The sequence below is a fragment of the Manihot esculenta genome, chromosome 14 (genome assembly GCF_001659605.2).
Source record: "Manihot esculenta cultivar AM560-2 chromosome 14, M.esculenta_v8, whole genome shotgun sequence".
Classification (NCBI taxonomy): domain Eukaryota; kingdom Viridiplantae; phylum Streptophyta; class Magnoliopsida; order Malpighiales; family Euphorbiaceae; genus Manihot; species Manihot esculenta.
In genome coordinates, this window is record NC_035174.2 from 2,075,238 (window position 1) to 2,091,037 (window position 15,800).

General features: G+C 39.3%; 2 protein-coding genes across 2 annotated transcripts; both read right to left on the reverse strand.

The window, feature by feature from the left end:
• Window positions 1–8,609: 8,609 nt before the first annotated feature.
• LOC110599959 (trafficking protein particle complex subunit 1) lies at window positions 8,610–11,771 on the reverse strand. Its single transcript, XM_021736605.2, has 5 exons — window positions 11,617–11,771; window positions 10,984–11,258; window positions 10,569–10,683; window positions 10,047–10,165; window positions 8,610–8,958 (listed from the first exon to the last, which is right to left on the reverse strand). The coding sequence occupies exons 2-5, from the start codon at window positions 11,205–11,207 to the stop codon at window positions 8,907–8,909; spliced, it is 510 nt and encodes a 169-aa protein (XP_021592297.1). The 5' UTR covers window positions 11,208–11,258; window positions 11,617–11,771; the 3' UTR covers window positions 8,610–8,906.
• A 951-nt stretch (window positions 11,772–12,722) lies between these two features.
• On the reverse strand, window positions 12,723–14,348 carry LOC110599960 (probable NADH dehydrogenase [ubiquinone] 1 alpha subcomplex subunit 5, mitochondrial). Its single transcript, XM_021736606.2, has 2 exons — window positions 13,901–14,348; window positions 12,723–13,101 (listed from the first exon to the last, which is right to left on the reverse strand). Exons 1-2 carry the CDS (start codon window positions 14,211–14,213, stop codon window positions 12,911–12,913), a joined length of 504 nt encoding a protein of 167 aa, XP_021592298.1. The 5' UTR covers window positions 14,214–14,348; the 3' UTR covers window positions 12,723–12,910.
• Window positions 14,349–15,800: the final 1,452 nt, after the last annotated feature.

The following is a 15,800-nucleotide window of genomic DNA, read 5'->3' on the forward strand; positions in this document are numbered from 1 at the left end:
CCTTACCCGGATGATACTGAATCTTGCAATCGTAGTCACTCAGCAGCTCTACCCATCTCCTCTGTCTCAAATTCAAATCTCTTTGACTCAGGATGTACTGCAGGCTTTTATGATCTGTAAGGATCTCACATTTTACCCCATAGAGGTAGTGCCTCCACATCTTGAGCGCAAAGATTACTGCTGCCATCTCAAGGTCATGTGTGGGGTAATTCAACTCATGCTTCTTTAGTTGCCTAGAAGCATAAGCGATCACCCTCTCATTCTACATTAGTACACAACCCAGTCCCACACGGGACGCATCACAAAAGACTGTAAAGTCCTCCTCACTAGATGGCAGAGCTAACACTGGTGCTGAAGTCAACCTCTTCTTAAGCTCTTCAAAACTCTCTTCGCACTGGTCGGTCCACACAAACTTCTGATTCTTCCTAGTCAACCTGGTCAGAGGAGCTGCTATTTTCGAGAAGTCCTGAACGAACCTCCTGTAGTAACCTGCTAAACCCAAGAAACTCCTGATCTCTGTTACTGAAGTGGGTCTAGGCCAGTTAGCTACAGCTTCCACTTTCTTGGGGTCCACCTCAATCCCATTCTCTGACACTACATGCCCCAAGAACGAAATGCTCCTCAGCCAGAACTCACACTTAGAGAACTTGGCATACAAGCCATGTTCCCTCAAGGTTTGCAGAACCAACCTCAGATGATGGGCATGCTCCTCTGCATTCCTGGAATACACTAAGATATCATCTATGAAGACAATAACAAAGTGATCCAGGTATTGGCTAAACACTCTGTTCATGAGATCCATGAATACTGCAGGGGCGTTGGTTAACCCGAACGGCATTACAAGGAACTCAAAATGCCCATATCTGGTCCTGAAGGCTGTCTTCGGCACATCCTCTTCCCTTATCCTTAGCTGATGGTACCACGATCTCAGATCTATTTTGGAGAAACAACCTGCTCCGGCTAGCTGGTCAAATAGATCGTCGATCCTTGGCAATGGGTACTTATTCTTGGTAGTGACTTTGTTCAACTGCCTGTAGTCGATACAAAGTCTAAGGGATCCATCCTTCTTTCTCACAAACAAAACTGGTGCACCCCAAGGTGAGGTGCTCGGTCGGATGAAGCCCTTTTCTACCAGCTCTTGCAACTGTTCTTTCAATTTCTTCAACTCAGCTGGAGCCATCCTGTAGGGAGGGATAGAGATCGGTCGGGTTCCAGGCATCAGTTCTATCTCGAACTCTATCTCCCTAGCAGGTGGTAAACCTGGCAGCTCGTCTGGGAAGACGTCTAGAAACTCTCTAACTACTGGCATCGAGGCGGGCTCTCTAACCTGACTGCTAAGCTCTCTCACATGAGCCAAATACCCCTGACATCCCTTCCTAAGCAACCTACGAGCCTGAAGAGCTGATATCAGACCTCTAGGTGTACCTCTCCTGTCTCCCCTGAAGACAACCTCTGACCCATCCTGACCTCTGAACCTGACTACCTTGTCCCTGTAGTCCAAGGTAGCACCATGGGTAGATAAGCAGTCCATCCCTAGAATGACGTCAAAATCTGTCAAATCTAGAACCACCAGGTCGGCGGACAAGCATCTTCCCTCAACAAACACAGGACTACACTGGCAGACTGACTCTGCCACTGATGGATCACACTTGGGTCCACTGACCCAGAGAGGACACTCTAACTCAGAGATCATCAACCCCAACCTCTGGACGGCTCTCGGAGCAATAAAAGAATGAGATGCACCAGGGTCCATCAAGGCATACACATCTGAACAACCAATGACTAAATTACCTGCCACCACGGTGTTAGATGCATCTGCCTCCTGTTGAGTCATCGTGAAGATCCGTGCTGGAGCTGATGGACCTTCACCTCTGAAACCCGCTGAAGAAGAGGCTGCCCCTCTGCCTCTGCCTCTGCCACTGGCCTGAGTCATGGCTGGAGCTGCTGGCTGAGCCACACTACCAGAAGCTGTCTGCTGAGACTGTGCTCCAAAAGCTGCCCTAGGACACTCCCGAGCCATGTGTCCCTCTTGCCCGCATCTGAAGCAGGCTGTTGTCCCAGCTCGGCAAACTCCCCTGTGTGGCCTATCACACTTTGCACAAACTGCGTTATCCGCACCAGAGCTCGAGCCACTCCCTAGTCCCAGACTAGACTTGACCTTGTTCCAAAACTTGTTCTTCTTGGGCTTCCTAGTGGTGTTATTCCACTTTTTGCTACCTGAAGCTGCTGCACTAAAAGAAGAAGAGCTTGGGGTCTTAGAACCAGAAGGCTGTGCCACTGACTGCTTAACTGTTCCCTGAACGATGGCACTGGCCTCCATTTTCCTGGCCATATCCACTATGGCATGGAAGCTCTCCCTATCTGCGGACTGGATCAAGGAGGAATATCTAGAGTGGAGTTTCATGATATACCTCATTGACCTTTTCTGGTCTGAGTCAAGGTTTTGCCCTGCAAATGGCAACAGCTCCAAGAATCTGTCTGTGAACTCCTCTACACTCATATCATCGGTCTGCCTCAACTGCTCAAACTCTATCATCTTCAGCTCCCTTGAACTATTTGGGAAAGCCCATCCTGCAAACTCGTTTGCAAATTCTTCCCAAGACATGCTGTCTACTCTGGGGTTCACATAATTCTTGAACCATTCTCGTGCCTTCTTGCATTTAAGCGTGAACCCAGCCATCTGAATGGCTCTACTATCATCAGCCCCAATCTCATCTGTGATCACCTTAACCCTTTCAAGATACACAAACGGGTCATCCCCTTTTTCATACTGAGGAGCACCCAACTTCATGTAGTCTGTCATCTTGACCTTGCTCCCACTGGCTGAGCTAGGTCTAGGAGGTTGAGCAACTGGGGCTGCTGGTTCTGCAGGTGGTGGAGGTGGTGCAACATTTTCTGAGGTAGGGTTTGGATAGTAAGGTGGGGGTGGATACATTGGATACTGTGAATATGGTGGGTAGTAGGGTGGGTATGGCATCTGTGTGGGATAAGGGGTGAAGCTAGGGTAATCCGATGTACCTCCCATCGAATATCCGGGATTTTGTGAGAAGTGTGGGTAGTGGGGTGGCTGAACAAATCTCGAGGCCTGAGTGCCTCCTTGGGACTCTCCCATTCCCTCTTCTGACATGCTAACTCCCAAACTGCCATCCCTTCTCTGCTCTACATCCATCTCGTCCCCCATGTCCTCAGACGGTCCTCCCTGAACTATTCCTCTGACTGATCTGCTTCTACCCAGATCCAAAGACCTTCTAGGGTCTCTTACTGCTCTGTCCCTGTTGGACCTGCTTGACATTGCCCTAGGCAATGTAGGAGGACGGGCGCTCATGCCCTCATCCTCAGGTGGCACTCCAGTCAATCGTGCAGATCGACGAGTTTCTCTCATCCTATTTTCTGAAAAACAGCACACAACAAGCAAACATCAGCATCATATGGTTCATGTGGGCACACATGAACCCTCGTCACATACATCACATATCATTAATGCACATGCTTATAATCATGGCATTTCACATCATAAAACAAGACAGGACTCCACATCCTATCCTAGTGGACATGATCTTCCTATTGTGCTTGACCTTCTATAACATCTATGAGTCCGACACTCTAGGTTCGACCATATGAACCTAGGGCTCTGATACCATTCTGTAACGACCCGAAAATCGGACCGCTACCGGAGTTAGGATCCGGGTCGACTTAAGGCCGCCGAGACCCGTAGCAAGCCTAACATGCATCCTGAAAACCTGTTTAATCCCATACATGATCAACAATTATACATAAAAATTAAAATTTTTCTTTCATTCATTCCTCATACACCAACTCAACCTGTGCATGCACTAAACATAATCATAATCATAAACTTGACCCCTCTATGGGATCTCATCAATGCCCCCAATGGGTGGCATAACATGTGTTGAGTTGGCTAACATAGTCATCAATAAACATTAAGATCATGTATCAACAAGGGATTACAACATCTATAGGGTCAAGCACAATTTCTAATCCTCAATATCATTTTACATAACATAACTATTCAGTTATACATCATCTTACAATTTATCATGTCCATTTTCTAACTATTACAAAAACAAAACTTTATTCTTCTTGACTTCTCTGTCTAGCCCGTACCTACAGTCCTGGGGGATTAGGGAGAAGGGGTGAGCTACTAGAGCCCAGTGAGCAGAATAATAAAAAACAATATTTAAAATCTCATGCCATCATGTAATGCAACACATCACATCAAATCACATCTCGGATGGTATTGTCACCGATAGTCCTCTACATTTCCAAAGTGTCGGGACGTAGAATGGGTACAACCGGTCTTTCTCTTAACATAACATATCATACATACCAATGTGCCAGGGACGTAGAATGGGTACAACCTGGACTTTCTCTTACATAGTGCCAAGGACGTAGAATGGGTACAACCTGGACTTCCATACCATATCATGCCGTAACATCATCATATCATATGAGGACTAAAGGGTCATCCAATAACCAATCCACATCAACATCATAAATGCAATGCAACATATTCGTGATTTCTAATGCAAACAACCTAATTCATCACATGGCATTCATGATGCATGAACATGCTCAACTGTATAATTCATTTGCTTTAAAAACATAAAGGTTTATTCTACTCACCTCTGGCTGAAGCTCTACTGACTCAGAAGCAGCTGAACTCACTGCTGGGGTCCTCGGTTTCTCGGGTCCGAACCTACACAGGTGGACTCAAATGAGGGACCAAACAACTAGAACATAACTCTAAAAACATCCCCCAAAAACCCCCAAAAACACCTTAAAACAATCATGCAAAACATGCAAAGGAAGGCTGAACAGGGCAGGTTCGGCGGCACCTTCGGCGGCCGAAAGTCCCTCCAGAGCCGAAACTCAGGCAGGTTCGGCGGCACCTTCGGCGGCCGAAAGTCCCAGACAGAGACGAAAGTCTCTTTTCGGGGGCAACTTCGGCAGCCGAAAGGCCTGCCTCCCCAGCCATGTTCGGCGGCCGAAAATTCCTTCGGCTGCCGAACCTGGTTTCTGCCAAAGGGCAGAAACTTGGCTCCTTTATGCACATTTGCCTCCCAAATCTTTCAACATGCATATAACTCATTCAAATCATGCAAATATACATACATTGGCTCCTAGGGGCTTCAAACTAACTTAAACCCCAACTACAACACATAACAACAACACATTACTCAAAAACACAACATAAACTCAAAAACCTAACCATGAGCTAAACATGCATTCTACCCCATAGATCTTGCATAAAACTTACTTTAAACATGAAATGAGCTTAAGATCGGCTCTTACCTCTTGAAGATCGAGAGAGAGACGTCCTAAACTCGGAGGTGGGAGATTTTGAGTTCTTGAACCTCAAAGCTCCAAAACTTGCTCAAAACTTGGAAATCTTCAAAACAAGATGAAAACTTGTGAAAATCATGAAAGATTTGAAGGAAAGAACTCAAGGATGGTGAGGAATGGCGGAAAGGCTCACCTTGGCCGAAAATGGGAAAAAAGCTCGCCCGTTTTCGGCTAAGGGACCCTTTTATAGTGGCTGGCCAGGCCACGTTCGGGGGCCGAATGTGCCTCCGCATGCATGCCATGTTCGGCGGCCGAACTTGAGGTTCGACGGCCGAACTTGAGGTTCGGCGGCCGAACCTGAGTTTTCCTCCAAAGGTGTTTTTATTCAAAAACTCATTTCCTCTTTACTTAAAATCATCAAAAACATTAAAACATTTTATGAAAACATGTTTCTACCCTACTAGAGGCTTCCGACATCCGAGATTCCACCGGACGGTAGGAATTCCGATACCGGAGTCTCGCCGGGTATTACAGCCACGACGCCCTCTTAGCACACTCTCACTTTCAAAGAATCTGGCTACCATAGCTAGAAGATATTCATTTTTCTCTTCCAGGTTCGCATTCTTCTTTTCTAACACCTCAATGTGCTTATCTCATTGCTCAAAAGCAAGGGACGTCCTTTCTTGGGTTGGGCTCTCATTTACCCAATTCAACAACTCTTTAACCATTTTCTCTAGGGCATTAACTTGTAAATTTCTTTTCATCATTTCTTTATCTTACTCGCAGATATTTCTTGCTCTAATACCAAATGTCACGGGCCTAGATTTTAACACCTGTTGGAGATCGTGCGACACTTGGTTTGAACTCCTTTCAAGCCAAGTCAGCCAATAAATTTAGGCGTACACCTACACAATAGAATATTTGGGTTAGGACAAAACCACAAATATTTAATCAAATATCATCAACCAATAATTATAACAACACCAGCACATCAAACATGGCAACTCACACTGAGGCTTAATGAATGAACTACTTATTTTATTCCAGGGGTAAAACAGTCATTACATAATCATAGCAATGATCATCTCACAACTTGTAGATAGGGGATGATCTACAAGGAGTGAAGATACTATCTAGGGACTCAACAAACCTATGATGACCAGCTGGGCCCAGTCCTCACTGGTGGCCAACTAGTCACTCCCCCTAAAAAGTTTAAAACAAACTGTAGTAGGAGAAGACATCAATATGTCTGAGGTGACACTCCCTTAATAAATATATAAAAAAGAATTACAAAGATCTGTCGCGATCCTTTTGATACTACTATTTTTATACTTATCTTTTCCAACATTGCTTTTCAGAAATTATATTGTTGAAAAAATTACATTTTAGTACCGCAAAATTCTATGCTCTTGACAGCCGGCCACCATGCACTCCGAGGGCAGAAAAAAGCCAACGAAGCCAGCAAAGCAAAATGAATATATAATCGCGAAAAAAGAAGAAGAGCCGGAAAGGTAGGGAAGAAAGCAAAACAACCAAACAAACCCTCACCTAATCATGAACAGACTTAACAGGACTAGAATTGTCGACTGAAAGCTAAAGAGAAGAACCGATGTCATGACATTTCAGTCTCGGGTAGCCATGAAGCCGCAGTAAAGAGGCAACTTCGCACTCCAGCGCTGATGAAATCCACCGATTCACAACATCCACAACGACAATCGACCAAATAGAAGATCTGAGGCATAGAAATAGAACCATGCAATCAAAGACACTTACCCATGCACACCCGAAACATAATAAAATCATATATACAAACACCCTAAACTATACACAAACCACAATAAAAAATTTATCGAGATCGAACAAATCACCCTATCAGCCAGGGTCAGGATTCCTCTGCCGATGGACAAAGAAATCCCAACCTTGAAGCCCCTTCAATTCTTGTTCTCACTTTCGCTTTTTCTCGCTCTCGCTCTCGCTCATCCCAGCAATGATTCACTCTCTCCCGGTTAAAAGATTTATTAAAAGTGCTTTATTCAGATATAATCCTTCAGCCAAATGGAATTTTGTACTGAATTTTTTACTTTCTTAGGAGGTTGGTAGTGGAATTTAGCCTTTTAAAAAAAAAAGTTCTAGAGGGAATCAAATTTCCTCACGGAATCTCACGCTTTCCTATTTGTTATTTTAAAACCATGCTTAGACCTTTTTTTTAAAATAATTCAATTAAATAAATAAACTACTAAGGTGTCAAAGAGAGTATTATTTTATATGCTTGTGGACATGGACATTCAAACCAACATTAACTCTTTATTATTTGATTTCCATTTCTTAATCTTCTAGAAAGGAGAGAAAAAAAAAACTTTTCTTTTCCTTTCTTAAAAAAACAAGAATTTTATCCATCTTTTATGTCAGTTTTTAAAATTTAATTTGTATCTTTTTGAAAAAAAATTAAAAAATATATAATTTCTAATTGTATTATTATCTCTTTTGAACACAATAACTATTTTTAAGCTTTTCTATAATTTATCCTACTTTTAACTGTCCCATTTTCTAATGGTAAATCAATAAAGAAAGAATTATTAACATTAGAGTAATGATGTAAACAAAACCTTTCTTAATCAAATTAAAAAGCATTTTATTATAATTTAAGTAATTTAATTGCTTTTTAAATTATCATTTAAAAACTTTAAATAAATGCATTTAAAATTTGCATCTTTGGGGAAATTACAGGAACTCCAGAAGAATGCATACGAAGTCTCCCGATCTTACATAGAGATAAACCACCCAAAACAAAACAAATAATAATAATAACAATAATAATATTAAGAGGCACTCACAAAATAAGCCTTATTTTCTCAAGGACAAGGATTGCTTGAATCTTAACGATGGAATACGTAAAGGAATTATAAACCATAATGATGGTATACGTTAAAAAAAGAGATCCTACAATCTCAACGTTTGGGGAATTATAAGAACTTGTTAACGAATGAATATATAACGTCTACCAAATCATTCTAGAGATAAAAACAACCACAACAAAAATAAATATAAGTTTATTTTCATTCCCAAATTTTAAGCCACTATCTTTATATAATTTATTTATTATTTTTCTACTATACCTCTTTTCAATTTTTTTTTTAAATTTCTAAAATGATTTAATCGTAAAAAGTATATCAAGAAAGGCAATATCAAATTTTTACATTAACTATACTTTCTTAATAAACATGAAAAAACAAATAAGTCTATCATTGTGGGGATTAATAATAATAAGAAGAAGAAGAAGAAGAAGTAATAATAATAAGAAGAAGAAGAAGCAGCAGCAGCAGCAGCGGCGGCACTCACAAAATAAGCCTGATATTTCTTACAGAAAAGGGTTTCTTAAATCATAATGATGGAATACGTAAAGGAACCATATACGTCTTAAAGAAAAGGATGGACAAACTCAGTTTAAGATTACACTGGCACAAAGTTGATCAATCAGTTAATGAACGAAAAGGATTTACAACTGCAATTCCATCACACCTTTCGAAATTTCAGGTGCACTAGGAGCCAGGCTTCGATTGAGTGTATAGCCAGATGACAGAAATTGAATTTAACTTGACGTACTAGGCTATGCTCCTTACATATTGGTCCAGAGATGTATTGAACAACTCACACCTATACAAAGCAAATACAAGCACATCCGGTAAAAATTATCCTACAGTTTGAGAATCTTAAAACAAAGCTACTGTATGATGTAAGTAACAGTTGACTAATAAAAGATCATGGGTAACTACAAGAAAAACAAATGCCACTAAAATTTTCCCTATCCGACCGTTCTAACTTCTAACACTTGAATAAATGGCCAAGGGAACCCAGCTGTATTCCTAGTAAAGCATGTGTATCTAGTAAAGATGCATACCATCCAGCAGTATAATACACACATTGGTTGACACTTCATTTCAGATCCAACAAGCACCAGGAAAGGGAATAGAAGCAAGGACAAGGCCAAAAACCTCAACATGAAATCATAAACTTACATGAAGCAACTTCCAAATCATAAGATTCAGCACATTTCACCAGTTCACACCCTACCACTTATCAAAACCCGTTTTGTTTCTTAAGCTGGTAATAATTTTTCGCTCATTCCTTTACTACTTGATTAAGAGAGTGTAGTCAAATACTGAAATTCACATTCTAAGACTCATTTTCTGAAAAAATGACTTGCAAGCTGATCCAGTATCATTAAATACAATTTACAAATAAATTATCATAGCACAATCCATCAGTGCCTGGTTAGAACACCTCACTTGAGCTTAAAAATTATTTATTTCACACTTAATGTTGATATCAAGCAACAAAAATAAATAAGCATCCAAATTTAGATTAACAATGTGTCTTTTCAAAACTCCCTTGACTGAACAAATCATTAGGTGTGCCAAGCAGGAGAGTTCATAAATTATTTCAGCACCAGCATAAGCTTTAAGCTTGGCATTGAAATAAAATATTCAAACCAAGCCCAGTTGGTAGGAGAATACTCCAATTCGACTGGACCAAAGTTCACAATAACCAAATCAAATTGAAATCTAATCTGGTTTGGAGTAAAAAATCCTTTCACAGGTTTTAGGATATGTAGAAACTTTATCTTTACTGAGTTTCAGCCACCAAGAATAAGGTCTTACAAGACAAAATCACTAACATTTTTTTGATGAAGTGGCTCCGATTATTTAGTTTAAAATGAAAAAAAAAAGTACTATATGTGTTACCTGATAGGAGTTCCAGGAGTATAGAGGGGATTTTTGACAACATATTCAACATACAAGTTGTAAATGTACTTTAGGGATTCGCGTAGATCACCAGTCCTGGGATGAGTAACCAAGATAATCTGCAAAACGATTCATACACAAATAACTCCGGATAAAGCAATATATAGAGGCAAACTCAGAATCAAATAGCAAACATGTACAATATTGGCAGAAATTTGAAAATTCAAAAGTACAAACTCAATTACGCATCAAGAGTACTAGTTCTTGTACTATCAAACTGCAAGCCACCTTTTCACTGAGTACTAAAATGCTTGGCCACATTAAAGAGTTGAAAAAGAAAAAGCACGTAACAAGGTGCCAAGGCCTCAAACTTGACAAAACTTATACAAACTGAAAAAGCATGTGGCCATAATCTTTGATGTTTACATTCTATACGACTAAGATGTGCAAGCTTATTGCACAGGCAAACCATCAATTTCATGATTTTGAAAGCAATAAAACATATCAAGAACATAAGCTAACCTTTATCCCGGAAGGACTTTCCATGAAACTAAGTTTGTATGTATTTGTACGAAAGCTGTGGAATGAACAACCTTGGCCAGGTAACTGAGGCATCCCAAGGTTTCCTTTCTCCGCACTGCACCAAAACACGAACTCCAGATAAATTAAATTAAGATAAATTCAGATTGCAGACCAAAATTGTTTGTTATTGCCACTATGAAAAGTCCCTAGCAGAAATCTTGTAAATGGTTATAATCTAATCTCAAACCTAGCAATTTGTTTGTTCAATTAAACTTGGGGAATTTAGCACCAAGATAAGGTACAATTTACATTCAATGACTCCAAATTCAAGCAGCAACCAAGTCTATTACACGGACTCCAGAAAAGAAAATATCTGCATTGTGAAATATGGTTAGATTACAAATAGAAAATAAACCTCGTGGGATCCATCTTGGCAGTTAGCGACTTGAGGGAGAAAAGAAGACCAAACATAAGCTTATGGTCCTGCTGCGCATTGAGGGTATGAAGTGGACGATTCCACTCCCTGTAAAGCAAGCACACCCCATTCCTATTGAACACATACATCATGTGCGCATTGTTCCCTGAAGCTGTTGGTGCCGGTGGCGATGGACTAATATCTGATCCACCAAAAAATTGCATAGTTTCCTCTCCCCAGATGAAATAGACTTCGAAATAAGTGTAGCCCAATCCCTAGACAATCAAAACACGATGAGAATCTAGTCATTTATGTGAGCAAAAAATAATCTGAATTCGATTGATTAAAACTAAAATCTGAGTACAAAATCAGTTCATAGAGGAGATAGAAATCACAGAAGACCGATGCTAGAGTTGGGAGTTAATTGATTAGAGATTAAATCACAGGAGTCGTCTGATTGGGAGAAGAGGGAAATGAAACCAAATCAAAGGCTTTTTCATCTAAATTTTTTATTCATTAAGATTTGGATGGTTTAAGGTTTAAGGTTTAAGGAATTTCCTTCACTGAGATTTCTTGGCCGAAAAACAGAGGTTCATAAGCAGTAAAGAAAGCGTAGAGGATAGAAACGCATACCTGAGCACCGAGTTAGCTAGGAGACTAGGCAACAGACTCGAGAGAGCACCGAAAATGAAAAGGCAGCGAACGGAGCCGGCTCAAGTTTTTCGATGCTTATGCTAAACGACGTCGTTAACATTACTGCTACGAAAGACTACAAAATAGTGAGATACTAAAATGACTTTAAAAAAATTAAAAAAAAAACCAAAGAAGACTTATTATTGATAAAAGGCCAAAGTCCAAAACGGAAGGAGTTGAGGCTTCAATATCAAATTTTACAAGCAAACCCGACCCATGGGAAAAAACCCAATCCATATATTTATATCTAATATCCAATCCGAAACCCCAACCCAGTAAAAGCGCCAATCCGCATATCAGAGAAACTTCAACACTGCATTTTGACCGGCAAGGACCGTTAGAGGTATTGACATAGTGAAGAACCAGCCATGGAACGGGTCAGAACATCGAGACATGAGATGAAAGATAAGAGAGGCAGGAGAGCAAAGACACATGATATGTATCCCAAACAAACAAAATCCAAAGTGGAGTCGAGCTATCGGGAGACCAAAGAGCACGAGGCCAAGAAAACACAGAAATAACACTCTCTTTTAGGCATTAAGGGATTGAGAGCTATTAGAGTAACACTGAAGCACCAGTTGAACAGAGAAAGCAGACAGCACGATCAAATAAACCATCACCCAGAATCTCAACTTGCAAAACATAAATATTTTTTAAAAAGAAAACAACCCACTCAGCGGTGGAAGAGAGTAACCCCACGTTCAGGCAGAGTTATATTTTGTAATCTCTACCAAAACTCACCTCACCACTGTGGTATTCATATTTTTATTATTGCAAAAGCATGTAATGATTTTCCATGAACTCCCTCCCCCACCCTGGGGAAATCTTCCATGCGTTTCGGTTCATAGTTTACTTCACTTGCGTGAATAAACTTGTCCGCCACCGGTCTGGTGTTCTTAATTTCAAGCTTGTAAAATGAATACCCTATATCCATATGCACTTCACAACCGTTTATCTATTGTTGGACTACCCGAGATCCTACCACATGAACCACGGTTAGCTTTGATAGGACTTTGGCCTAATTGTTAAATAGATCACTCAACTTATTTTAACCGAAGCAAGAATCAGATTTGATAAAACATGTGCTCAAGTCAGGATTATTCATCGAATGGCTCTGGCTATTCAATCTGGTAAACGAGAATTACAATATAACAAACACAAACAATAAACCAAAAACAAAATGACAGATTGGACTCTGAAACTCAAGCCCTTCAAATTAAGATTCCTCCAAGAGTTACGCCTTTAACTCTGATTGACCGGAGGAGACAGCAGGTGTGCCATTTATGGATTGGACAGCCTCAAGCGTCTTGTAAAACTCCTGAGGAAGAGGACCAGGTCGATGCAAAGGTACGTGCTTCGGAACTGGTGCATCATTTTCTATAACTTCACATTCATAGTCATCTGGAACGCCCCAAGGATCCCACTCTGCAATAGCGCACAATTAAAACATACTGTCAGAAATGCTAATATTTTTCACAAACTATTTCTCACTGCATAATGACAGTATAGAAAACAAATCAATTCATATTGCCTCAATAGAGATGAGAATTAACACAACATAGATTTAACCAAATTTCAACAATTAACTTATACTTCACAATACCATATGAACTTGCACCATATAAAAATTAATGAACTTGCCCTCGCTAGTCCACTGTTCTTCACAATAAAACTTCTTTTGGCACTCCATCTACTCCCAATGCTATGACTGACAAGAAATGAACAGAATACTTGCAGGTAATTATTTGACAAAAAGCTTGTTGGAACTCTCACAAACTGTTAACCAGCTCCAAGTCAAAATGAGAAGAGACATAACATGAAAACTCAAGTGGAAAGCATCAAAATTCAAAACGATTACACTTCCTCAGAACATGGTCTTATTTTCACAATGAATGATGACAGGATCAACAACTAGAAATCAGAGTTCAAGGACTTGTCATGGGTTAAGAATGGAATGACTAGTCATGATAATAAGATTACTATGCTTCACTTATGTTTTAAATTTATTTCACATTAATTTAGAAAATTTTATTCTATGTAATAATAATTAAAATTTTAAAATTTAATGAAAAACTTAAAATTATATTGGAATTTTTCCTAGAGCATTTTAATACTATGCGAGTTTTCTCTTGCCCCCCAAAAAACAAATATTTCCGATATTTTCCTCCAGCAGAGCAAAGAATCAATGTACATAAACGAGAAATAGAGTATAAAATGTACGAACCGATCATTTTCTCGATGAGTTTGAGCTCGTCCTGAGCCTCCTCGATGAGCTCCTCGACCTGGCCGCAACCTAGTTTCTTCTCGATCACTTCCCAGTCCTCTTCCTCTTGGCATACCTTCAGCCTATGCTTTGTGAAGCTCTCTACCGCCTTACGGTACCCTTCGTCCTCCGGGACCACCTGAATCTCTTTTAGGGTTTTGGTGTACAGATTGATCAATACCTCCCTTGCATTGGGGACCACATCAAGACCCACGATCCCCGTTGTCTGCTTCACCTTGGCCATCAATGGCCGTCCAATCACCCGCAGAAACATTGCTAAAGTAAATCCTATCTGAATCACTACTTCTGAACTTCGTTATCTTCTTCTCGGGGTGCCCTCTCACTATTTTTTTCTTTTTTTCTTTTCCAGTGTAGAGAAACGGAGATTGATGGTCGGGTAGTTAGTCCCTGAAATTACAACCTTATTGGCGGAATCTCAACCGTCCATCTTATCTGGACTTCTGATGCAACTCAAATGGACCTATCTGTATGTTCAAGGAAGTGTGAATGTGTGAGGCCTTGCTTGTATGACAATTGGACTTGGATCAGTACGCTGAGGATCACTTCGGGTTCAGAGTATGGGCTGGACTGCTCATAATTTTCAAGGATTTAAACAAAATTTAATGATTTTTTTAGCGATGGGACATTAGAAGTTATCATCCAGTGCTCTTGTGTTAATTGTTAACACTCTTGCTCATTCCATTTAGCTTGCAAGAAACCCTAGCTTCTCCCATGCTTTGGCCATATGAGGAAATGAAGGCCTAGAGGATTTCAGCCAAGAGAGATGAATCTTGTTGAGAATGTTTGTGTGGATATATTAGAGAGTTTACATTTGCGAGTCTCAATTCTACCAAGTGAAAAACAGTCATACGTAAGAATTCTAAACTTAATTTAAGATAGATTTACCTTTCTTCATAAGAGCTAATTAATTTAGTAAAAAATTTGAATGTAAATATTTAATTTAATATATTTTTTATTATGTGAAATCAATTTTATATTAAATAATCAAATATTATTTACATTTAATTATGTCATGTTAATTAATTTGGTTTGTGAAATCTTATATTTTGTATGTATTCTAATAATATTAAGGCTCATTTGAGTTGTATAACATTTTCTTCCCTTAAATGCGAACCATATAATCATTTTTTTTAATATTAACTCGGTAGGTTCGGCATAAATAACTTGAAAATATTGAAATTAATTTTTAATGAAAAATAATATCTATTTTTATTTTTTATATTGTTTTTGTATATTAAATAATTGCCTTGGGTGTGCCTCATGACCTTTGCTAGCCTTTTTTTTTTTTTTTCCTTTTAACTTTACATTTCTGATGAAAAAAATGATAGTCTACCAAATGGAATTCCGTACTATTGCTCACAGCTAGAAAAATTATCCCAATATATGGGGGAAATTCTCTATGCAAAATAGTAAAAAAATGCATAAATCAATCCTCCAACCCCTATAGAAGATTTGAAGAATGGGCATGGAGTGGCACGTGGGAATGATATGAGAGGCCATTAATTAGCAGTCATGGGATTTAACTTTTTGTAAAGGCTGAAAGGAGTTACAATTCAGTTGGCCATGCATCAATAATTACCTTGTCTTTGTTCATAGTTTTATACATAAAAATAAAAATTATTTTTCTTTACTATCCTTATAATTAATTATATAAATTTATTATCCATGTAAAAAAGTTTTTACAATTTTATAAATGTAGAGTATAATTTTATATATTACAATTTTTTATGATTTGTGGTTTCTATAGAAGATTAAAACGGTAATAATATGTATATATATATGCATTGTAGAAAATTGTATTACTCATATAAAATCTATATAACAATAAAAAGAATTCCAT

Coding starts and splice junctions, on each gene's coding strand:
- LOC110599959 (XM_021736605.2), bottom strand. CDS start 11,207: ATGCAATTTTTTGGTGGATCAGATATTAGTCCATCGCCACCGGCACCA. Junction 10,166..10,568: donor AAAGTCCTTCCGGGATAAAG/GTTAGCTTATGT, acceptor ATCGTTTTGCAG/ATTATCTTGGTTACTCATCC. Junction 8,959..10,046: donor ACTCCTGGAACTCCTATCAG/GTAACACATATA, acceptor TGCTTTGTATAG/GTGTGAGTTGTTCAATACAT.
- LOC110599960 (XM_021736606.2), bottom strand. CDS start 14,213: ATGTTTCTGCGGGTGATTGGACGGCCATTGATGGCCAAGGTGAAGCAG. Junction 13,102..13,900: donor ACTCATCGAGAAAATGATCG/GTTCGTACATTT, acceptor GCGCTATTGCAG/AGTGGGATCCTTGGGGCGTT.